Source organism: Chrysemys picta, chromosome 6, assembly GCF_011386835.1.
Source record: "Chrysemys picta bellii isolate R12L10 chromosome 6, ASM1138683v2, whole genome shotgun sequence".
NCBI classification, from domain to species: domain Eukaryota; kingdom Metazoa; phylum Chordata; order Testudines; family Emydidae; genus Chrysemys; species Chrysemys picta.
The window spans coordinates 98077565-98101941 of record NC_088796.1 but is presented as its reverse complement, the minus strand read 5'-3'; the positions used below and the strand labels follow the sequence as shown (position 1 = coordinate 98101941).

General features: G+C 39.5%; 1 protein-coding gene across 4 annotated transcripts in view; it reads right to left on the bottom strand.

The window, feature by feature from the left end:
- PCSK5 (proprotein convertase subtilisin/kexin type 5) overlaps window positions 1–24377 on the bottom strand; it is a 296986-nt gene that overhangs the window by 50908 nt on the left and 221701 nt on the right. For 3 of the 4 annotated variants that reach the window (XM_024105417.3, XM_042850577.2, XM_065550516.1), the window contains 5 exons: window positions 23301–23385; window positions 20543–20640; window positions 19945–20074; window positions 18804–18919; window positions 3003–3105 (listed from right to left, as the gene is read on the bottom strand). In XM_024105417.3, the coding sequence (XP_023961185.2) occupies window positions 3003–3105; window positions 18804–18919; window positions 19945–20074; window positions 20543–20640; window positions 23301–23385 (532 nt within the window). Of the gene's footprint in view, window positions 1–3002; window positions 3106–16062; window positions 16622–18803; window positions 18920–19944; window positions 20075–20542; window positions 20641–23300; window positions 23386–24377 lie in introns of those variants that run through there. The other variant, XM_005297736.4, reaches the window with a different exon arrangement.

Genomic DNA, 24377 nt, shown 5'->3' with positions numbered 1-24377 from the left:
GCTATGCGCCCGCACTTCAGAAAGCTATGCTCCGGCAGCTCTGCCTTGCCATTTTCTGAGCCACCCTATGTGCGTGCCCCGCTCAGCAGGTGAAGCCCTGTGTCTGGGGGTACCAGAGCTAGGAAGAGGGTGTGGCATTGGGGGAGAAGCTGAGCTAGCACAGTCTGTCATTGTCCATCCACCCAAAAGTCAGGGCCCACCCAAATTTCCACTCCCACTCCTAGCTATGCCACTGCGTTGCTCACTCAGTAGCAAATGATTCTCCAGGAGTGCCCCATAAATAAGCAGTTCCCAGGATGCTTCCTTTGAAAAAGTTTAGGAACAAACATATAGGTTCGACGGGGAAAAGTTAAGAACACTAGATGGTTGGAGAGAAAGAGACTCGCATACCTACACATGGCATTCAGTAGACTTTATCTCTGTTCAGGAGGCTGACTGATTTTTATCAACAAAGCTAGTACAGTAAAGAGAGGTTTCAGAATAGCAGCCGTGTTAGTCTGTATCCGCAAAAAGAACAGGAGTACTTGTGGCACCTTAGCGTATGCTCAAATAAATTTGTTAGTCTCTAAGGTGCCACAAGTACTTCTGTTCTTTTTACAGTAAAGAGAGACCCTCTCTTGCCCTTGTCACAATGTAGTCCTCATGATAGAAGCTTACAGCTCAGATCCTGATCCTGAGCTCTATAGATCATGGGATATAGATTTACAACTGAAGGAGAAGTTGTTTTTTTAATTGAGAACTAAATTGTTTGGCTGGCAAAAAACAAATTACCCTGCTGCATTAAAAACAGATAATGGAATCTTAGGTTTCCTAACAAGGGAACAGTGCCTAGAGCAGATTTTCCACAGAGAATGGGGATGTTCAGTGTTCTCATTTTCATAGGACTTCAGAAGGAAAACACAATCTTTTCATCCTTTGTAGAAAAGAAAAAGAATCCCACTGTAGGAGATCTTCTCTCCTGAATTGTAGTCTGTATTAGAGCACCATTCATCACTCTCTTCAGTGTGAACCATTTAGAACCATAGGACCCTGGAGACTGAGACTTAAATAAGTCTATTTCCAATATATTACAAATAGTATCCACTGGAGATATTTTTCCTCCTACAGTTTCCATTTGGATTTTTCTTTTATCTATTTTTATTTTTGTTGTTTCTTTTTATTTTTGTATTTTCTTAGTAGATCTTTTACAACAGACAGAAGGATAAAAATCCGACTCTCTTTGGAAGCCCTAGATGTAAAAAGAAAAAGCAAAAACTGGTGAGGGACTTGTTACAGTGAAATAAGAGCTTTGGAGTTTAACTCCCCTCTTCTCCAGTTGTATTATGTAGTGTAACCCTGTGTAAGGAAAAGTACCTCTGCAAATGACCTACGTGTATATTCTAGAATCCCAAAATTGGTGACAGAAGTGGAATAAATGTCTAGCTCCACACAAAACTGAGAAATTCTGCTTGAAGCCAAATAGGAGACAACTAAAACTCTGGTTATGATCATAGCCTCCCAAAGGCCATGGACACTCAAGAAAGAGAGGAGCTTGATCATTACAGACTGGAACATCTAGGGGGTTTTGCGTAATTTGTTATAATTAGATCACCTTGTACCTTTTGTTGTGGAACAATAAACAAACAAACCTCCCCTCCCCCACAATAATCTGTGTTACAGTAACACAGAGGTTCCAATTTACCACCCAGAAGCATAGAACTTGAGCTCTGAGCCTGACACTCTGGCCGGACACATTGGGCTAAATTAATCCATGGTATAACCCACCTAAAGGCAGTAGAGTTGCTTTAAGGATGAATTGACGCCACTGGGTGTTTCTTGTTATTTCAGAGGTCTTCTCATAGACACTGGTGTTATAAATTGTATGTTTACTTGTTTTTTGGTGTGTTCTTATACCATGGAAAAAGCTTATAGGAGCTGATTCTGATCTCACACCAGTGTAAAAATGGAGTAACTCCACTGAAATCAGTGCAGTTACACCAGAGCAAAACTAATGTGAGTGCAGAGTCAAGACTACACCTTCTCTATTAGAAGAACATGGGATTTAAAACAAGAGGCTATAATAGCTCCCTTGTATAAATAGCAGAGGTGACCCTGAGCTGCAGAATTCATATTAGATTTAAACTTTCCCAAAGTTTGAGCAGTGGTTCAGGTTGGGATTTAGTTCAGGATCTGCTCTAGTAAGGAAGTATTTAGATATATTTTAAATAAATAATTATGTCTTTAGTTAGACAATAATCCTTTCAGGACCTGTATGGTAATTGATATGCCAGGTTACCATATAAATCAAATATGTGTAGTAAAAAACAATGCAGATGTGGCAAGTCAAAAATTGGACTCCGAGTGTCTGAAGATATGTCTACACTGCAATTGGACACCTGCAGCTAACCTATGCCAGCTGACTTGGGCTTGTGGGGATCAGGCTAAGGGTCTGTTTAATTGTGGTGTAGATGTTCGGGCTCTGGCTGGAGCTGGCTATGGGACTCTCCTCCCCCTTTAGGGTCCTAGAGCCTGGGCTCCATCCCGAGCCCAAACATCTACATCACAATTAAACAAACCTTTAGCCCAAGCTCACATCAACTGGCACTGGCCAGCCACAGGTTTTTAATTGCGGTGTAGACATACCCTGACTGTCACTGATCAGTGTCAGCCTGTGTCCTTTGTGGCATGTTAGAGGCCAGTACCTACTACCAACAGTTATGGTTTGCCTGTATGTCAGTCAGGATTAGCTGATTTCATTTATTTAAGGAAAAAAGATTTTCTGCCCTCAGGATCCATCTGGGCATGCACTAGTTACTTGTGCAAGCAATTGGTCTCATTTGTGCCCCCTTTGTTCTCCTTCCTTGATCTAATTTTGTTTGTCATACTCGATTCGCCTCATTGGGTTAATTACAGTCTCTTTTTGTGTGTTTGTACATCACCTAGTACAGTGGGGCCCTGATCCTGACTGGGGCGTCTACCTGCTACCACAATGTAAATAAATAACAACAACAACAATCACTTACCTTGTGGTTGCACAGCCGATACAGTCATTCTGAGTTGGCCCTGTGCACTTAGAACAGGATGCTTCACAGAACAGACACCGATCCACACGCTCGGCATATTCCCCTGGCAAACAAAACCCAATTGTTTACTTAAGACCCACAGATCAAATAAAAATCTTTGCCCAATATGGTGCTAATTGAAAAGAATTAGACACCAAAGTTGTTTTGAATTTCTGAAACCGGCAGGTCTCAGTTGTGTCAACAGGGAACCAACTGCTTGTGCCCCGGGTGCTGGAGCATGGTGTCTTTCGGAATGATGAGCCCAATGACTTGTTTTCTTTGAGTCTGCATGAGTCTTATGAAGAATGCCTGTAAGTGGCTGAATTAGCCCAGCTCCTATTGGCTTAGCTGGGGACTGAGGGAGGGGCTCTATTCTAGTGCACCTTGGAGAAATAGATAAAGGACACTGCATGAAGGGTAACGGTTTGAGTTGTGTGTGGGATGCATGAGGAGTGAGTCCAGACACCAGATGGGATTTTGAAATAGGTTAGGTGCAGTACACTGTACTGTTTGGCAACCATCTGGTAGATACAAGATACATCGCAACCATTCAGCTGCCTGTCTGCATTTACTATTTCTAACATGCTAACCACTGTAGTATCTCCATAAACATTTTGGTGACAAATTTAAAAGGCAAATCTCAAGCAACTAAATGCATCCAGAATTGATTGGGAATGGCTTATCATTCCTGTGGATGACATAACCACAAATAAAGTAATTTCTTCTGAAAATGTTGGGGTTTAATTCTGATTTCACTTAGCTCATTTTGCCCCGGTGTAACTCCATAGATTTAATACCTAGCTCTTATAGTGCTTTTCATCAGGAGATTTCAGTGGAGTCATTCCTGATTCTCACCAGCGTGAGATCAGACCGAGTCCTCTTGAGTCTCTCATGTTTACTATGATCATTCAGATGTGTTGGCATGTTGTGTATTTGGTGATATTTTCTCTCTCTAGCAGAAACACATTCAAAGTGGTTGCAGAAAGATGTCACCTATATAGGAGCCATTAATGGGCTGCAGCAAACTCAGGATGAATCCCTCTGGTGCCAATACAGCATTCTTACACTGCCAGCTTACAAGCCCCAGTGTAAGGCATGTGCTGAGGTCATATTCGTAGCATGTGCCACCACAGAGATCCTAGAAGACTGCATTGCAACTCATAGGCAGCCAGGGATGGGTTTCTATATAAGAAAGCCTGGACCAGCCCAAAATCAGGAGGGCACAATGGTCCTCTCTGTCCCCCTTATCTCTCCGCTTGGACTGTTCCTTCAGTGCTTGCCACTTGCTCAGGGATGTAGACACTCAATTATCTTTAAAATTAAAGAGAACTGGGTGTTCCAGTCCTCTCAGTGACTTTGAAAATCTCATCCTATATGGGCAGCGAGACTATAGCTGCTGCTGCTGTGGTGCTGTAATACATGACATGTCCTTTTATTTATTGGGTGCTCATTAAACCATGGTTACTGTGCTGCATATCTATGCTCCCCATAACTTGTAGAGTAGATAGAGTCATTTGGCAAGTGACATGCCAGCCGTGTGTGTATTAAGCACTGTGTGGGGGCAGTAAATCTATCTATTGAACAGTTTTATAAGGCCCTAGATTAAATAAGAGTGCCTTATGTTATTTGGTTAGCAGGTAATCTATGCTAGTCAAGTATAGATATTTGACTGAATTTACTATCTGCTGCTTCATTCTTTAGCAGCTGATTTAGCTGAGGATATGGTCTGGGCAGTGAACCCTGGGAGGTAAATGAAGGCTGCAAATTCTGTGAATACCCCTAGGTGGAGATTTCTTCCCACTTGCATTGCTGCCTTGAAACTTGGGCTGTACATGTGCATTGTGGGACTTAGGACACAGAAGAGTGGAGTGTCTTTTGGTTTTGGCTATCTCTGTTTTGCTGTCCTCCACAGTGTGTGTCTGTGTGTGTGGGGGGGGGGAGGGGGGAGGGAGGCTGTATGAAGGAGCAATGTCGGGTGAACGGAAGGGAGGCAGAAAAGCTATTATGTTAACGCACACTAGGGAACCTTTAGTGCACACCAGCAGGATCTACATGGACCAGTTAATGTAGGGCATTACCACACCATGTAGACAAGCCATAAAATAATGTTAATATACAACTGTCTATTCCCTCTCACTCCAGACATATTACCAACTCAATTTTATATATAGGAGAAATCACTGGGATGACTTATGAACTAATGTCCTTCTCATCATGAGTAAGAGTGGCAGACATATATAAAATTGCCCAGATAGTGAGATCCCTATCCACAAGGAATTCTGCAGACAGGTTTTACAAAGTCTGCGGGATCCTTTTGAATTGTCTGTTAAAAATACATTGTTTTTGCAAATAATCTGGGATTTACAGGAATTGTTAACATATTTTTGGCTATCTTTCTTCCTTTCCAGCAGTGAAAGAAAATATTGAGGCTTTCTATTGTGTGTGTGTGTGTGTGTGTGTGTGTGTGTGTGTGTGTGTTATATAAAAAAAAGGCAAAACAACAACAGCCCCCTCCCCCCCTTTGCTTTTAAGCACCTTTTCTTTGCAAGTCTCAGAGGTAACCAATATATTTAGGTGTCTGTGTGTATGAGTACGTACATACATACATAGAATTTATATATTAACACTTCTATAGTGCTTTTCAGCCATAGATCTCAAAGGGCGTTTAGCATATTTATATGTGCCTATTTGTATGGGTATCCATCTGTTTTAGGGTGACCAGACAGCAAATGTGAAAAATCGGGACGGGGGTAGGGGGTAATAGAAGCCTATATAAGAAAAAGATCCAAAAATCGGGACTGGCCCTATAAAATTGGGACATCTAGTCACTCTAATCGGTTTATATAATCTCTCTAGACTGTGCAAGTGAGATTTTCAGCTAATGTAAATTGGCATAGATCTACTGAAGTAAGCTGAGGTCTGCTGATTTACACCAGTTGAGGATCTGGCCCATAAATATATATATCATATAAGGGGATGATGATAAAGATGTGATAAACTAACCATTTGATATTGAATTGAGTACAGCTTTGTGCTTTCACACTTGTGTAACTGAGATAAAATTTGGCCCTCATTAATTAGTCCTCACTGCACCCTATAAGTATTATTATGCTTGTACAGAGAGAGAAAATGAGGTATAGATAGGTTATATGATTTGCCCTAGGTCAAATAATGACAGAGCCGGAATGAAAACCTTTATCTCCTGACTTTCAGGCCAGTGCTGTACTCACTAGATTACAGTCCTCTCCATAAACACTGTATTCCCACAATTAGCAACCCCATTTTTAGATTACCATAGAACTATTACGTGTAAAGGTGTTATGATATGGAAGCACATCAGTACAAATGACTTTTTCAGAATATGGCATATAAACAGATACTTTTCCCAACAGAAACTTGATATAAAAAATAAACATGTTCCTCAGGGCCAGGTTCTGTCTTCTATATATTTTATGTGACGTTTCTAAGCACAATGTTTGATGCTATAAAATAACTAGGCAACACTAGAATACATGCAAATTCCACATTGAAGATTCTGATGGTTCATTGCTTGGGGAGTGTGCTCATGGTTGTAGCATCCCTCAGTGGACTGTTACCCTGGTATTAAACCATTCTTTATCTGATATTGTTGTTTTGGTTGTAATTTATATTCTGAAAGCTTTTTGTTGTTTCTTCATCTCTGTTAAATTCACTTTATTTGGCAACAGTGCTAGATTATGTGTCCTGTACAGAATCAGTGAGTCTGGAGCCACTAATTCATATACCTCAGAATACCCCCTTCCAACCCCTCCCCTCCTGGCATAAGTGGTGAGTTTTAAAAGGCCTTCGTTATTTCTTTGTTACTTCCTGCAGCTGAAGTGCTGTAATTCATTTCAGCTGTCCTGGATTAGTGCCAGTCGAAGGCCAGTTCTTTGCTAGCTTAATCTTTAATTTGCAGCATCTTAAAACACACTATTATAAGAGTGAACACCAAAAATTGCCTATGTTCTGGGCCTCTGATTTCACAAGTCACAGCTATGGTTGTAAAGCTGTCATTAAACATTATTACAATGCATCTTTTTCTGTGGAAATTAAAATAGTTAATGCTGAAACGCCACTTGAAAGAAGATTTTTAAACTATAGTACAGAACTATTTATTAACTTGACGTATTTGCTTAAGGCTAAAAAGTGCTTAACTACCCCTCCTCCCCCTTCAGATATTGGTAGCTAGCTGACCCTTGAAAAGCTGCACTCTTTTACGTTATTCTGCAAGGTATCCATGTCATGCATGTAACTGGGAAATAACACTAGATCATTTTAAAAAGTAATTTTACCACCTTCAAACATACTTCTCCATTGTACCTCATTTCAAGGGAAATCCCTCCCTTTTAGTCCCAAAGGTTATGTCTACACTGCAATCAAACACCCATGGCGGCAGAGCTGTAAAATTGCAGGGTAGATGTTCAGGCTTGGGCTGGAGCCTGAGCTCTGAGAGTGGGGAAGGTGCCAGAGCTCAGGGTCCAGCATGAGCCCGAACATCTACCCTGCAATTTTACAGCCCAAACCAGCTGACACGGGCCAGCCACGGGTGTTTAATTGCAGTGTAGCCACACCCAAAGTTAGCCGTGTTCCATGCAAACTGGGTGTTTCCCTCAGCTGGTGTTTCCCTCACTTTTATTGCTGAAAATTATTTACATAATCACAACAAAACCATGAATCTGAGCTTATAACAGAAGTTAGTTATATTAAGGACATGAAACCCACTGCAAGTTAAGTTTCCATTGTGAATAATGCTTTGTATCCCTCATTTGGGATCTTTGGGGTATACTGCATTCGACATTTGGATTTTGGCAGGTTGCAAAGTATGGCTTTAATTATTTATAGTATTGTTATTAATAACAAGCACTACAGTAATACATACAATAAATAATGAATAATACTTAGCTCTTATATAGCACTTTTCATCAGCAGATCTAAAAGTGCTTTAAAAAGGAGAATAAGCACCATTATCCCCTTTTTACTGATGGGAAACCTGAGGCACAGAGAAGTGAAGTGTCTTGCTCAATGTCACCCAGCAGGTCTGTGGCAGATTTGGGTATTAGAACCCAGGTCTCCTGAGTCCCAGGCCACTGCACTAGCCAGCGTGTAAAAACTACTTTTTTCTAGTTTGTCTTGCATAAATGATTTTGATTGCTGTTATTTCAGTAATATTTACCACTAGTGCAGGCGGTGCTGTAAAATACACAGTAGGCCATAGCCCTGCCCAGATAGACAACACAAAATGCACTGGGAGGCCCAAAGTATGATGCTAATTTAGTGTCTGATTCTGCAAGATGGTGAGTACTGCCCCCAAAGTCATCCTGGCTAAGCACTTACCCAGCCCTCCTTACCGTAGTATTGCAGCACCTGACAATCTTTAATTATTTTTATTTTCACAACCCCCTTTTGGGGTTTGGAGATATTGTGATCAGTATTACAGATAGGGGAACTGGGGTGATAAAGTGAATGGCCCATGGTCATATAAGAAGTCTGTGGTTAACCCCAGAACCGATCCCTTCTGGTGTCTTCTGAGTGTTATATCCATCAAACCATCCTCCCCTATCATCACTAGGAGTTGAAAGAATGCAGCACCAGGAGGTGATTGGCATTTTAAAGGCTTGGGTCCTTAGAGCAATTTTATTTAAAAAAAACAAACACGTTACTGAGGGCTTGGTGACAGCAGCTTCATTGCTAGAGGCAGGGTTCAGCATTTGTGGGCTTTGGGGAAGAGAATGAATTTGAAAGAAGCATAGAGTTTCATAGAGTTTAAGGCCAGAAGAGACCATTAGATTGGCTAGTTTGGCCTCTTGTATATCACATACCATTAAATTTCACTTAGTTACTCTGTAGTGAGCCCAATAACTTGTGTTTGGCTAAAGCATCCAATTTTGATCTGAAGACAGCAGGAGCTGAGAATCCAGCACTTCCCCTAGCAGTCTGTTCCAAAGATTAATCACCCTCACTATTAAAAATTTGTGCCTAATTTCTAAATTGAATTTGGCTGGGTTCAGCTTCCAGCCATTGATTCTTGCTAAGCTGTTATTTGCTTGATTAAAGAGCCCATTAGAACCCAGTATTTTTCTCCCTGGGCTGGTACTTGTACACTGTAATCAAGTTGCCTCTGAATCTAAGCATGACACCTGTTGCACTGGGATTTGGGAAAACGCTCTGGGTGTACAGGGGAGGGTGCACAAATCTGAGTGAGGGATCCTTAAGTGTTTAAGCTTTGAGGTAAATTTTCAAATGTGCCTACGTGGCAGTCTTGTTTTCAAAAGCGACTTAGGCACCAAGTCCCACTGACTTTCAGTAGGACTGAAAAAATGGAACCTCAGCTCCTAATTCACTAAGGTGCTTTTGAATATTTGATCCAATCATGCTTGGGGGTCGGAACAGACCAGGGATTCCATTCCCTCAGCAGAGATATTTTGTGCAGAGTTTGATATGGTGATTATAGGATGTAAGGGTCTTCTGTTGCAGGATTAGCAGAGATCACATAATGCTTCAGGTTAGACTTGAAGCAGGACGTAGAGGAGAAAGGGTTTATCAACTGCAGTATTTTGCATAATCCTCAATTCTTGTCTCCTCTGAATAAAAACATTTACACCTGCTGTATCTGTCCCTTTGCCAAAACAGCTGAAGTTTATTCTCACTGCTATTTATTATTTATCGGTTTAAGAGCTCACAGTCCCCAGTCAGGGATTGGAACCCTATTCTGTTAGGCACAGTCCTAACATGTGAAAAGATAGTCCTTCCACCAAAGAGCTCAGATATTTGCCATAATTTAAAAAAAAATCAGTTTTTAAATTACCATTGGTAATTACAACCCAGAATGTGTTTTCCTCCATTGGGTCAGCGCCTCCATCTGTCACTTGAAAGGAGTCCTGAGCTACTGCTAAAGCCAGTGAGAAGTGGGTTGGAGACTGAGTAAAAAGAACCTCATGTTACTCTCCACTGAGGACAGACCCCTTATGATGTGATGGAGACCAAGACTCACATTATAAGCTCACACAGCACAAATGCATTGGCCACCACCACTACCACCAAATGAAGGCAGTTCCACCTGTGGAACTAAGATGGGAAGAATTGTTTTGACTGTCTCTTCATTATGTGAGTTAGCAGAGTCAGGTATTGAGATCTTTTGGTGCTCAGACAGTATAGTGATGGGATGATGGATACTTTTTTACCAGTTTTATTGTTGCGGATAACAAATTGTATTGGGACATCCCTTAGTTGTCAGCTCCCACTAGCTGTTCCTTATAATGCTAGAGTGGATCTGTCCCTGCCCAGTGGATAGTTGACAAAGGCTAAAGGGGTTGGAATGGATCCATGTGTTGGTTATTGCCAGGCCCACTGACAGAAATTCCAGCCCCAGGGCCAGGGCTGTCCATAGGCAGGGCGGGGCCTGGGGCGGAAGTGACGAATCCGTGACCGCCCATGCTGGCCCCCGGGGTCCCCAGGCCCTTTTAAATTGTCCAGGCCCCATGGCAATTGCCCCCTTTGCTTTTACAATAACAGTGTTGTATATCTGCAAAACAAAAGAAAAGCGATGTTCCATGGAGCATGGTAGGAAAAGGCCAGCCTTGAAATGTGATGTTTTTCCATTAAAAAACCTTCACAAAATCCATCTTACACTCTGTAAAGATGGCAATAATTTAATAATTGTGAATGTGGCATTGATGCATACCCAACCACTGCCAGATCTGGCAGTGAGTCCAGGAGATACTCAAAGAAGAAATGAAACAAAAAGATAACGCCTGGCACTACATGAAGGTGCAGCGTTTGCTGCTGACTGGAGCCCTCCTTTTAAATACTTGGGAGTTCTTTCTACAGCATTCACTCCCTTGTCTGCATTTCACACAGAAGAAGTGAAGCTTCACTTCCTTATTGGGGAATAGATATCATTGTGGTGATCCAGAGACAAACTCCTTCTAGTATCTGCTAACTACAGTACATGTGTAGCTGAGTATGGAACTGATTCTGCTACCTTTACCCACACAGAGTAACACATTCATGAGCAATCCCATTGACTTTGCTGGGATACTCAGTATGAGGGTTTCAGAAATTGGGCCTATAAAAATAATGGGCCTGACTCAAACCCAGGTGAGAGGCCCAATATTGCTGTGCTCTAGGTGCCTTGGACTTAACCAAAATATTCCAGGACATCGGTAGGTCCAAGTCCTGCTCTGTTGGCCAGTGCAGTGATGGAGAATTGAGATGTGGTTACATTTGGCATATAACATTTGTTGGTGATGGCAGCATATGCACCAAATAGATGGACATGACCCTAGTAAGCAGACTGTTGGCAAATTAACAAGGCTCAGTTGCTAGCATACAGCAATTTGCTATGTGATGATGCTTTCATCCGTAGAGGAGGAAAGGAAGCCCTTCCCACACCAGTATTCTTGGTGAGTGGTAAACTGAATTGGTCAAAACCCAGGAAAACAATTTTGTGAAAAATGATGAAACTTCCAAGTTGTTTCTCTTTTGCAGGGTTAAGAATGGATACATTTTCTGGTATTTTTCCATGATTTTTTTTATCAACATGTTCATCAAAATAGTTTTTTGTTACAATACATTGTTCTGCAAAGAGAGGGAGCTTGCAAAACTTTATAGGAAAAAAAGAAGAGAACTCTCCAGTGTCAACTCTGTGTAAGTAGACTGGATAAAAACAAGGTGCATTGGTGCTGCTGAGAATGAATGCACTGTGGACGCAGACTTATCTCCACATACCTGTTACAATCACTTGTCCCACTTACCAGGCAGTCTTTGTTGCTCAGAAAAATAATAAGGGTGTATTTTTTGAGTTGGTGGTGTAGAGCGAGAAGATGGGTAAAACTTGTAACCCCATTACAAAAAATAAATAAATCTTTCATTAAAAAAAGTTGCCTTTCTGTAATGGGCAGTTGTACTTACTAGTTTAATAGCTAGTTGAAATTCTGCCTATTCTCCTGAGACATGTTGGTTATGCTGTGAGAATCTTTCTGGCTCACAGTTAGCTAGGCCTCATTATCTCCCAGGCTTCAATTTAGGGAGGCACTTAAGCACATTCTTAATCCCCACTGAGGTCAATGGGAAGTCAACATGTGCCTTTTTGAACAGGTAGGGAGACAAGCATATGTTTTATCATAGTTGTGAAATGCCTTAAGTAAAGTATTATTGTTAAAAAAAATCTTTGTTGCCACTTTTTGAACTGTGATATACATAAAGGCAGATATGTTCTTTAGCAGGCAGGTGGAGAAAATGGGTAAACTGCTCCATGTAACAAAGTTTCTGAACTTCAATGAAGTGTTTTGTGTGTATCTATCATATATTCATTATTAGTACTGGAGCTCAAATATTGAAGAGTAACTCCTCCCAAATGAAGCTGAAGGAGGATTGATCGTGTAATGAGAAAAAAATTACATAGCAAAGGAAGATACATGTTGGCAAATTTAGGGCCCATTTCTGAAGAACTTGCTCATGATTAATCTCATTGGCTACAACGGGACTACATGTATATGGATTATCATGTGACCAGGGTTGGGCTAGAATGCTGGCCAGCCTCCTCTAAAGCTCTGTAATAGCAATGCTTATAAAACACTGGACTCCATTACTAGACACATCAATGAAAGATGGCTGGTTAATGCTCCAACTTCATGCTACAAAGTATTGCATTCAGGAGTAAGACTCAGTTCAGCAGTTGCCTGTCTGAGAGGCTCTACAGCTTAGTGTTTAAAGATACGCATTCTGGAAAAAGCTATTTGGCCAATATTAACATGACTATACTATCACTTTTTGCAAGCTCTCCCCACAGAGGACAATATGTTGCGAATGCAACACACCCAAATTGGTGAAATGCCCTGCAACAGTATCAACAATAGAAAGATGAAAATGGAAGCAGAGTGCAGAAGTCCTTTATGCAACAAACTACTAATGTATCAACTGATTTTCTTTGGGCCAGATTGTGGCCTGTCTTGCATGCTCATGCAAGGGAGTGGTGGGGCATACTGCACACACATTCTTCCTTGTGCCATTTTGCCACTTCCTGTGCAGCATGACTATGTCCCACCCTGGCACAGGTGGGCAGAAAGCAGCAGGAGACAGCAGGCAGTGGGTGTCCCTGTGACTGTCTCCCCAATGTGCTTATAGAGTAATTATACCAGCGTGTTGGGGATGTATGCTGCAGCAGGCTGAAATTCATTCTCTCCCAGGAGCAGAGGGGAGAGTGGGAGGGATGCTGATCGATGATCTAGCCCTTTATTTTTAAGTGATTTTAGAGCTAGCAAAATGTACTGGATTGAAAACCACTACAGAACATACTCTGATTGGGCAGCTGAAGTGCAGGCTTCCTCAGACTGCCCTCGCTTAATTTGAAGACACTACCTCTATGGATGAAAGGTAATTCAGCCTTCAAGCCCATTCAGTTCTTCATCTCTCAGCTGAGCTGGTAGCCAGAGATACCAATTAATACAAATAAAGGCCCCAAACCTGCATGGTTGGAATGCTACGCCCATGTGGAGGCCTGTTGACTTCAGTGAGGCTCTTCATGGGTGCAGCAATCTGGCTGCGAACAGTCATGTATAAGAACAGGGCCTAAAACAGTGCTTCTGTGGTACTGACATCTGTGCATTGGGAAATAATGGCAATCAGCAATCCATTGCACAATGGACACCTCTGGCTGCCTAACTGGAAACGTGAATACCTCCCTAATCTATTCCTAACCATCCCAGCCATTAGGGAGTTATGGATCTGGGTTTTAATCCTAAATATGAAAGAAACTGGGCTGATAATTACTGTTATGGATTAGAAGAAGTCGAAGCTATCCTGCATCAGGATTCAGCTTCAGTTGTGCTTCTACAGCACAAAAAGTAACCTGCATCAAAACCAGGTGTTTCTGCCATGATAAATACCACTGCTTTTCAAAAAGTCAATACATTCATTAAAAACAAAAAACAACCCCCCCCCCACTTTGTCGCAATGACTTATATGTGATATCAAATATAACAATTACCTTCTTCTCCTAAAGCGAGATACTTTACATATCAATTATCAACATGTTTTTCCAGACCAAAGCAACAGGAACTTAGGTTAATTTAATAGAAAAAATAAAATATGGAATAACATTGATTTTGGCCAGTATCAATTACAACAGTACTACTCTATTTTACAAATGACAACTGAACATTTTACACATGTACAGTATTTTTCAGTAAAAATGAATTTGGATTTAACAACGTGTCAGTATTTTAAAAAGAAAACAAAGATATTAATTTCTTCTCTATAATAGTGTTAGAGACATTTGTAAGTATCCAAACAAATTCTTTACAATCCATTACATAATTATATCTCAATTATGAATATATATATATTTATATATAATATATAATATTAACTTAAACTTTGAAAGCATTATGTTCTAGTTAATAATGTTATTAGAGTAATGAGGATGTAACAGACTAGTAGTTAAACTAGCACAAATAAAGTTGTCATAACTTTGAATGTTAAGCAGAAAATTTAATGAGCACCAAAGGAATGTCACAGTTCTTTTACTATCATTGAGAACAGGATGTCTGTAAGAATTCACCTGTTTTCTGTGAAAAGGAACATATTGTTTCTACTGGCACTGGTGCTTTCATTTGTAAAATTCAGGGACTGATTTCATATTGAAAAAAGGGAAGTCTAGAAGTTCTATTTCTACCATTTATATTTTTACAGAAATGTTTTCCATTTTCCATTTGTGTGTCAGTGATCGTCGCAGAAGGAAGACTTGTTTTAGGCCAGGTCTACACTACCGCTGCCGGTCAATCTAAGCTATGCAATTTGAGTTATGTTAGTAGTGTAACTCAAGTCGATGTAGCTTAGAGCTACTTACCGCAGGGTCCACACTTCTCTATGTCGACAGGAGATGCTCTCCCGCCGACATTACTTCCGCCTCTCATTGAGGTGGAGTACAGAAATCGATGGGAGAGCGATCTCCCATCGATTGAGCATCTTCACTAGACCTGCTAAATCGATGCCGTTATGCCAATTTAGCTCTGTAGTGAAGACAAGCCCTTAGTCAAATCAATATCTTTGAAATTTAATTTACTACATTTTACGTAAATAATGGGTGTCAAGCAATATTCTAATAGGAACATATAAAAATATGTTGACTGGGACTGACGTGTAACTAGAAAAGGAAACACTGGAGCCTTATTCTTCTCTCACTTAAACTGGCTTCACTGGGTTACTCCCAATTTATACCATTGTTGATTAAGAGCAGCTTAAGGCCCAGACTGACAAGAGGAATATTACTACACAAAATCCAAACTGGATAGACATCATCCCTCGATGTAAATTTATTGATCTAAATGTAGTTACTCCAAGGGTTGAATTTGACCCAATGTATCGATTCCAGTTGTAGGGCCCAGTCCTGTAAACACTTACTTCTGGATGTAGTCTCATTGAAATCTATGTATTAGCACTGTGACTAGTAGTACATGTTTGCAGGATCAGGCCCCCTGTTTGCTAAAATACAAGATAAGATTATACAACTACTACTTCAGTGTTACCTGTGTGCTCCAGACATGAGTTTACAAAATACTTTCATTCATGAAAAATAAGAGGACCAGGCCCTTTCGGAATTTGTTCACAATAGGAAGAATGCCCTTGTCAAAACTTAGGTGTTATGAACCGCTTACATTTTATTCCAAATAGCTTTGACAATTTAAAGAAAGAAATTAAAATCCCAGAATAGCGGTTAACAAGCTAACTGTCTCATGACCAGATCTATATAACTGGGGTGGAGGGTGAGAAGCAAAATGTATGTAAAGACTGCGTGATGCAAAAACAAGCACACAGCGTAGGAAACAAAGTAAGAAATATGTGTGGAATTGATCACTTTTTAATTTATTTTTAATACTGATACAAAGGATGCAGAACATAGTCCCACATACAAAGATGTTTCTAATTCCCGCAGGGACTGGTATTCTTAAGTTCCCCCTGATTATTACTATATAAGCACAAAAAAAGACTGATGCAAGTATTTTTGTTTTTGTTTTTGTTTGTTTTAATCCATGTAAACTTGTGTCGTATTCTTGAAACACTCTTTAAACACCTTGAAGGGGAAACAAGCAGGGGGAAAAAAAAAAAAAGGAAAGGAAGAAAAAGGACCACCAAAAACAGGGATAATCCTAAGGTTGACAGGAAATCAAATAATTACTTTAATGTTAATTTTGGCATCAATGCTTTGGTCACACAATACTGACTGTGATCCCGGATGCTTAGCTCTAAACACCCAGTTATGAAAGGTAGGCTTGTTGTAGTTTTTCCATTAAAGTTCCAACAAACAGTTCACCGTCTCCCCTGACAAAGAGGAGCGAGAGAGAGAAAGAGGTGGCTTGCTTTTTTTTTCTTTTTTTCTTTTTTTTAATAATATGGATTAATCTATAAGTCTACAGGAGCAAGAGGATTCTGGGAGGTACCAGTTCACCCTTTGTGCGTACATGTTCTGCAACAAAGTTGCTGAAGTACTTTCCTTTGACACAGATTGTTCTTTTTCACTAGCATACAGAATCCTCCCTCGGCCCAAGATTCTTCCGTTGCTTCCGGAGGTCAGCGATAGAGGGAGGGGGCAAGTTGAAGATTTGAAGAGTATGGTGTACAACGGAGGAAGGTTTAATTGGTCAGACAGGCAGATTTGATAGAAGAGACCATTCAGGAGCAGGTAGCAAGTAGGAAATTTGGTCCATCAAAAGGAATTTCAGTCAACAACATTTTTTTTTTCAAGAAGAAATATTGTGTTGTCCGACAGGGAGTGATTGGTATCCATTTGTGAAAGGGGAAAAAAAAAGATTAGAAAAAGAATAATTAGAAAACAGTGATAAATACAGTGAAGGATTTTTTCTGAGTTATTATGAATCAAAAGGGTATAACAATCATATCACAGAAAGAGAATAAAACATTCTAAACAGAAATTGAAACTTTGTAAGTCTGACACGCAACCAATGCTTCTTGATCCCCAGCCAGTAATATAAGATCCTCCTTCTTTGGAAATTATAAGCAACATGATTACTTCTGTTTGTCCTCCCAGGCTACTGTAATAAAAATAACACCATTTGCATGAGCACCTTCTCAACGCCTGCTGACTTCAATGGCAGTGGAGGGTGCTCAGTACTTCCTCGGACTTCTCAGCTTCTGGCAGGATTGAGCCATATACCCATGAAATGATGAGTTAGTTATTTCTGTGCATGTTGGTCTTGTACCATTTTGATTTTGTATCCACAGACGCAGCTTTAATTTGTACAAGTGGGCAGAGGAAAGCACTTGTGGGTGTATACATAATATTTTTCACAAAAAGGATGGTGTGTAACAGCCGTGGAAAGTGAGAAGCTGGTATAATCATGTTCACACAGAAGAGTATTTCTAATGCAAATTTACTTTGCCTGAGCTCTTTTTTTTTCAGCTCAACTTCAATAACAATCCATGTAAACAGATTTCAGAGTAGCAGCCGTGTTAGTCTGTATCTGGAAAAACAACGAGGAGTCCTTGTGGCACCTTCGAGACTAACAAATGTATTTGGGCATAAGCTGTTGTGGGCTATAACCCACTTCATCAGCTGCATCTAATGAAGTTGCATCTGATGAAGTGGGTTATAGCCCATGAAAGCTTATGCCCAAATACATTTGTTAGTCTCGAAGGTGCCACAAGGACTCCTCGTTGTTTTTAATCCATGTAAAGTACAAGAAACAAAATTCTGCCCTCAATTATGCCCATCTGTGCAAACTCATTGAAGTCATTGAGGTTGCACAGGTATAAATGAGGACATATTTTAGCCAAAGGAGTTCCAGGCCTAACGGGTATTGCAACATATTGCTGATATGCAAGAGGATACTCTGAGTATACGACTTTAATTTTTCTTTTACTACTAGCTTTATCTGACTTGAAAGTGTAAACTGACTAACATGATCTATAAATGTCCAAAGAAGCACTATGGGCCCAATCCTGCTTCTATTGAATCAATGGTAAAATGCTCATTTGACTTAAATGGGAGCTAAATGGGCCCCAGAATGATTATTAGTTCTTACTATATTTGCTTTGCCAGACATTTGTCCCACTGTGTGTAACACTAAGCTTCCTTTCTGAAATGATCTCACTTGTTGAATTGGCCCGTACCTGCAATGACCTTCGGTAGTAACACCTTCAGGAAAAGGACCCTGTTATCTCTTTAACTGTACACACCCTTTGATGCTTTAAATAATATAGTAATGAAGCCAATAATATGCAGTAAGAGCAATGCTGTATCAAATGCAAGAAAGAGCTTAGAGAATGCCAAAATTTCCATTATGAAGATGGTACAATATTTTCAAAATGGTCTCTATTTTCCTCTTGCTATTCATTCACATAATTCAATTAAGGTTATTGACAGTTAACATCACATTAGTTGTCAACATCTTTACAGCTTAGAAAGGCAAATCAGACACACATGAATCTTTCAGTTAAGAGTGCGTTAAGATATTCATATGAAAAATCTTTCTACGGAAATGCCCATTACAAAAAAAATGAGGTGGAAGTCATGGGCTAAAGCTCAGATAAAGAACGGGGTCTATGAAACAAAAATAATCCATATTATATATTTGCCCCACTTATAAATCTGAAAATATAACAAAAAATCATTTGGGAGATCCAAAATACTTCAAGAAGCCAAGCCAACACAAAATGTGGAAATATTAAGTTAACTTTGATGCCAACAAAAGGAATATTTTTGAGAAAAATAATAATACTTACCATCCTTACAGACTGTTCCAATTACACAGATGCCGGTATCTAAGATATAGCCATTTGGACAAGATGTACAGTTTTTGTCTCCTTGACCACTGCATTCCAAGCAGCTGGCATCACATCTTTAAACAAAACAAAACAAAAAACAAAAAGCCAGAAGTTATCACAATTGCCACTAAGCAACAACAAGAATTTCCATCACACTGTCTCAGTTAAGTTCTCGTCACTGAGATCATTCATATTCTTTTATTTAATGATAACTACTTGATTCTGAAATTTTGAAACTAAGTACAGCAGGTAGAAGTAACCAGTCACATTTATAAAAGACATTAGACATCCATAGACTGGACAAAACTATACAGGGAGACAAGCATCGAAAAGTAAAGCGTGTCATAGAAGATTAAAGGAGTATTATGCGTTTTCTGTGGAAAGCTGTAACAAAAGGTGATTCCCAATACATCTGTTAGTCTATAAGGTGCCACAGGACTCTTTGCTGCTTTTACAGATCCAGACTAACATGGCTACCCCTCTGATACTTATACCTGTCAAAGAGAGTTTGTCCAAAGTCAAAAAATAAGAGCTGCAGAAGGGCCTGAATGGTACTTTACAAAGATCTGCAAAAAACTCTGTCCCTGTCAAATAAAACTCAGCAAAAGGTTACCAAGCCTTGTCCATCAAGTATTTCTGCTCCGTAGCTGGTTTTGTATAGCCAAGGAACTGAATGGTCCATATGAATGGCAATTTACCTCTTGGCAAATGGCTACTATTGCTTTTTTAATGGAAAAGAACAGCCCCTCTGCTAGACCCATTACCTTTTTACCATATTTTTATGCCCATAATTTAAAATTGATTAATAAAATCTTGATTTAAATAAGCAGAACGCACACACACGTGTGTGTTTTAAAACGATTTAAAAGCCCTTATATGGAAATTATAATAATGTTAAAAATTCTTGCTTTCTTCCCATAGTTTGCTTAGCATACTGTGTATTCTCTTATTCTCAACAGTCAGTAATATGTTCTACAATGTCGTAACATTCTATTATTTAATCTGATTTACACAGTAGTAGATGCACGATATCAAATATTAGACACTTGCTATAAAAAAACCCTAAAATATAATGTAGCCTTTGAAGACTATATCTTACCTTTTGCAGGTTTTGTATCCATTTTCAAGAGAGTGATCAAGGTAATAACCACCACTACAGGACTGCACACATCTCCCATCCTCCAAAAAATAACCTTCTGTGCAGTTTATGCAAGCATCTGCTCCTGAGCCTTAAAGCCAAGAGAAAACACACTGTAACACATTGACACATTCTCAATATAGCCTGGATAACAGACAGCAGCTCTAACTGTAACAAAACATCTGCTCATCATAGGTTATTGGACATATATATTCTTGTTGCTTTACACCTTTTCCTACATGTACTGCAAACTATATCAGTTTGCAACAAAAGATAAATATAGCAGTAATCCTGACATATTTTTTTCTGAGAAAAAAATTATTTCTATAGCTAGGAATTACAAGCAAAGATAGCTAGTGAGTATATGTGTACTTTTCAGCTAGAACGTTTATATTTTTATGTCAACAGGAAGAAACCTACTTTACTCAGAGATCTATTAAAGAACCTCCAAGGCTTAACTTTTCATTTACAAGCCAATCATCATACTGTATTTGGAAACGTGATGTAATATTGCCCAAAGGACAAAATGATTAAGTGAAGTCAAATGTCACTGAGGTACCTGCACATGTTGCACAGGAACGGTGACACGGTTCACATTCCCTGCCATTGTGATATTTTCCTTCTTCACAGCGGACTGCACATCTGGATCCATATAAACTAGTGCAAAAGTACAAATTAGACTGTTTAATATTGACCAGCTAACAGCAAGTAAGGAGGGAGGATGATGATCAGACTCAGAAACCTCTAAAGTATTCTGCAATGTAGGTCTCTTTTGAAATTCTGTTAATAAAAGTTCAGCTGAAATAATAGTATCCTACTGTACAATTACACAGCTTCTTGTAGCAAACAGTACACAGTACTATAGGACAGGAAGTGAAGAAGAATGTCAAATCTAAGGGAAAGTGCAAAGAAAATTCAAGTATGCAGAATGTAATTACCCAAATGGAACTTGGTCTGGGGTCAGTACCACTACACTTAAAAACATGCAAAGCAATTTGTTCCCAAGAACTTAAACTTTGCCTGAAAGACATCAAGACCAGTGGTGTCCCCTAATGCCATGTTAAAGTACTAACACATACGAACTCAGTGTGAAGAATGCCACTTACTGCAGCACAAAGATTTCCCTTTGTAAAGGTCCTGAGTTTGCATGTGAACTGGGACCCTTCAGTTCATGCTCGCTGCATCCACACAGGGGAATTACAGCCTAGTACTATGGTATGCACTGCTATTCACTCCTCCTTAGTCCAAACTGCTGGACAGTGTGACATGCCCCTAGGCTTGCAGAAAGCTGTCTCCAATCAAATAGTATTTGCAAACCACTACTTTGCATCATTCCATTCACATAAATGAAATCTTTATTTCAAAGTGTAGTTGGAATTACTGAGTTTAATTTCCCTACCATTAAAAGGATCAATACCTTGAGTGCTAAGAACTTTGAGAGCCCACTGAAATCAATGGGAACTTAAAGGCATTTGGCTCCTTGCAGGATTAAACCTATCATCAGCTGAACAAAAACCCTAGATCCAAATTAACTTTGGGAGGGCCTGAAATCTTGATTTGAATCCAGAATTTGCAGCCTGTGTTCCATGTTTAATTTGAATTTTAGTCTTTGGAATGGCTATCCACAGAACAAATAGACAACTGTAATCCAGGTACTCTTTAAAAATTTTCTCTTGAGATTTCTTCCTTCTTTATTTCAGGGTGGGCTTTATTTGGTCCTTTGAAGAGACGGTCTTTCCTGTCACATTGCCTAAGCTATAGTGAGGCTGGCATTCTTTTGGCTCTTTCATTCTTTGAGTTTGACCACTTGGCTCCTTTTTTCCATGGTTCTACAAGCTGCTGTACATATTTCCTGGCAGGGTATGTGTTGTGAGTTCAATAAGCCTACCTTTTATGCTCCAGGAAACCTGTTAGATACTCTCTCCTACAAACCTGTAACCTTGGCTCTTCCACCAGGCCGCCTGATATAGCTATGAAAAGTCTCCACACTGTTGCTTTGCTAAGCTGATGTCTGCCTGAGTTCACCAGTTAGTATCATTTTAAAGAGACTTGCACCAGACCAATTTGAGGAGGTATAAGTGTGGCTATTAAAATTAGTCAAAAACATAAAAGGCAAAACTTAGGAAAATTTCCTGAAATCGTCCTCGAGATTTTCACATTTCCACCCACAACTGTTTACAGGCCTGGAATAAGAGGGTGTAGTTACATGAATTAATAATACTATACATTTCCATAAGAAGATCTCAACATGCTCTATAGCCATGAATTTACCAATAGCCTCACAGCACTCCGGTGAGGGAAATAAATATCACCCCCATTTTACAGAGGGTTTAGATGTGCTGGGGCCTTGGCTTGAGCTGATGCCTTCCCTCCCTCAGATCAAGCCTTCTTTCTAAGGAGCGTCATTTTTTAGTGAGTGATAAACCACATCACTGAAGACAGAACAATGCAGGTGGTTGAAAAATCTAAATGCACCATGGGTACATAGACAGTGAGAAGTGGCTTTACCATGTGAAAAATAAATTGGGCAAAGACATTCAAGGAAACTAATTATAATGGTCAGCTTGCACGAACTCAAAGACTGTAATCTATTTTGACACAAGGTACATGTCCAATACTAAAACAATTAAGGATCATCCTTATTCTAAACAAGTCTCAGATACAGATTTTGACTTCAATTTTTTGTGGCATAAACCCAGCATACAATCCCTTACAAACTCTATAGGGATTTTTGACCCTCTCCACTTGGATCAAAAGGCCACTCAATTCACATGGAAGTAAAAATGTGTGCTGCTGCTGCTTTACCTATCAGTTTCAGAAATGATTAAGTCCCCCTACCAAGAAAAAATAACCACTGCTGTTTAATATATGGGCACACCATATCGTAATGGAATTGAGCCTGAGGTATTTAAGATAAGTGAATGATTGGATGTATGAAGAGACACAATAAAGATAAGGAAATAGTTTCTAACTATCACAGGAATGAATCAGAAGGATTAATACAATTCATCAGTTTCACTTCTAAAATAATCCTTGACTGCCACACTGTAGGTCAAAAAAGTGAAGAACATAGCTTTTACATGGCTACAACTTTCATTTTGCCTGCAGTTAAACATTTTTTAAAATTCATTGTTAGCCAAGATGGCTTATGATGGCACAAGAAAGTATTAAATTACAGCACAAACAGCAATAGAACACATAAATGGAGGCCCCGTCAAGGTTAAATAGTAATATTATGTAAGTCTCTTTGATGTATGTCCATAGACTCAGGAAGTCTCTTTGGCTATTGTGTGCAGTGAAATCCATCATATCCTTACCTTAGGCCATGTCTGCACTCTGTGCAACTTTGGGATTCAGCACATGTCTTACAGTTCTCACTGCATTTCCGGCAAACAATCTTATCTGCAAAGGAAAAAAGAAAAACAGCCCAGAAAACCCTGGTCAATCATGTTTAATAAAATTATATGGATATATTCCATTGTTCCATTTCTTGTGCCCAGGTAAAAAAGCAATGAAGTAGAAAGCAAGAATAAAATTAAATAGCTAAAGTGCTACTTATATATTGACCTTCTCCATCAAACATCAAATGCTTTCAGTTATTTCTAAATATTTAAAATAACATCCTATTCCTTTGAAAAATAATATGCTTTGAGATTGTAAAAACACTTACATGAATACACTTGTTTAAATTGTGTTTTTACTACTGACTCATGCAATCTTTTTCAGATAATAGGAAAAATACTAAATTCATGCAAATAAGAGTTTCTACATGAATTGCTCATGCAAAGCGACCTACTAAGCTTTGTGTAATTGTCTTTTAGATCATTTAAGCAAACAGACTTTCCTAATTTCATTTTTTTGGGGTTCAAGGATACGCCTGATTGCACTTTTCTGATCTTATCAAACCTAAGCAACATATTACTGTTCTCTTTACCCCAGCCGTAAGACCTAAAGAGCCCACGTTCCTCCACACATTTACACTTCTTACTCTGGAAGTTCTGTATCATGGACACCAACTTTCTACCTGAAAAGGGCTGTGTGAGAATCCCATCTAACTCCACATTCTCTTTTATCCTGCACCTTGATCAGGCAGAGGAGCCATTGTGGTAGAAAGAAATACTACTACTTAGCTTCATTTCTTTCATTTTCACTTTAAAAGAACTAATACTATATCTGCCCCTGCTACACCTGGTTATGAGTATACTGCTTCACAGTACTGCAAGCAGGAGACACTGGTCCCAGTTCAGCAAAGCTCTTAAGCACATACGGTAATTATCTTTAAGGATATGCCTAAATCCCTGGGATTAAATATTTTAAAGGATCAGGGCCTAGGCTGGGAATTAAGACTGGGGACGCTGCATGGTCATCCATAGGTGGGAATTAAAGCCAGGTCT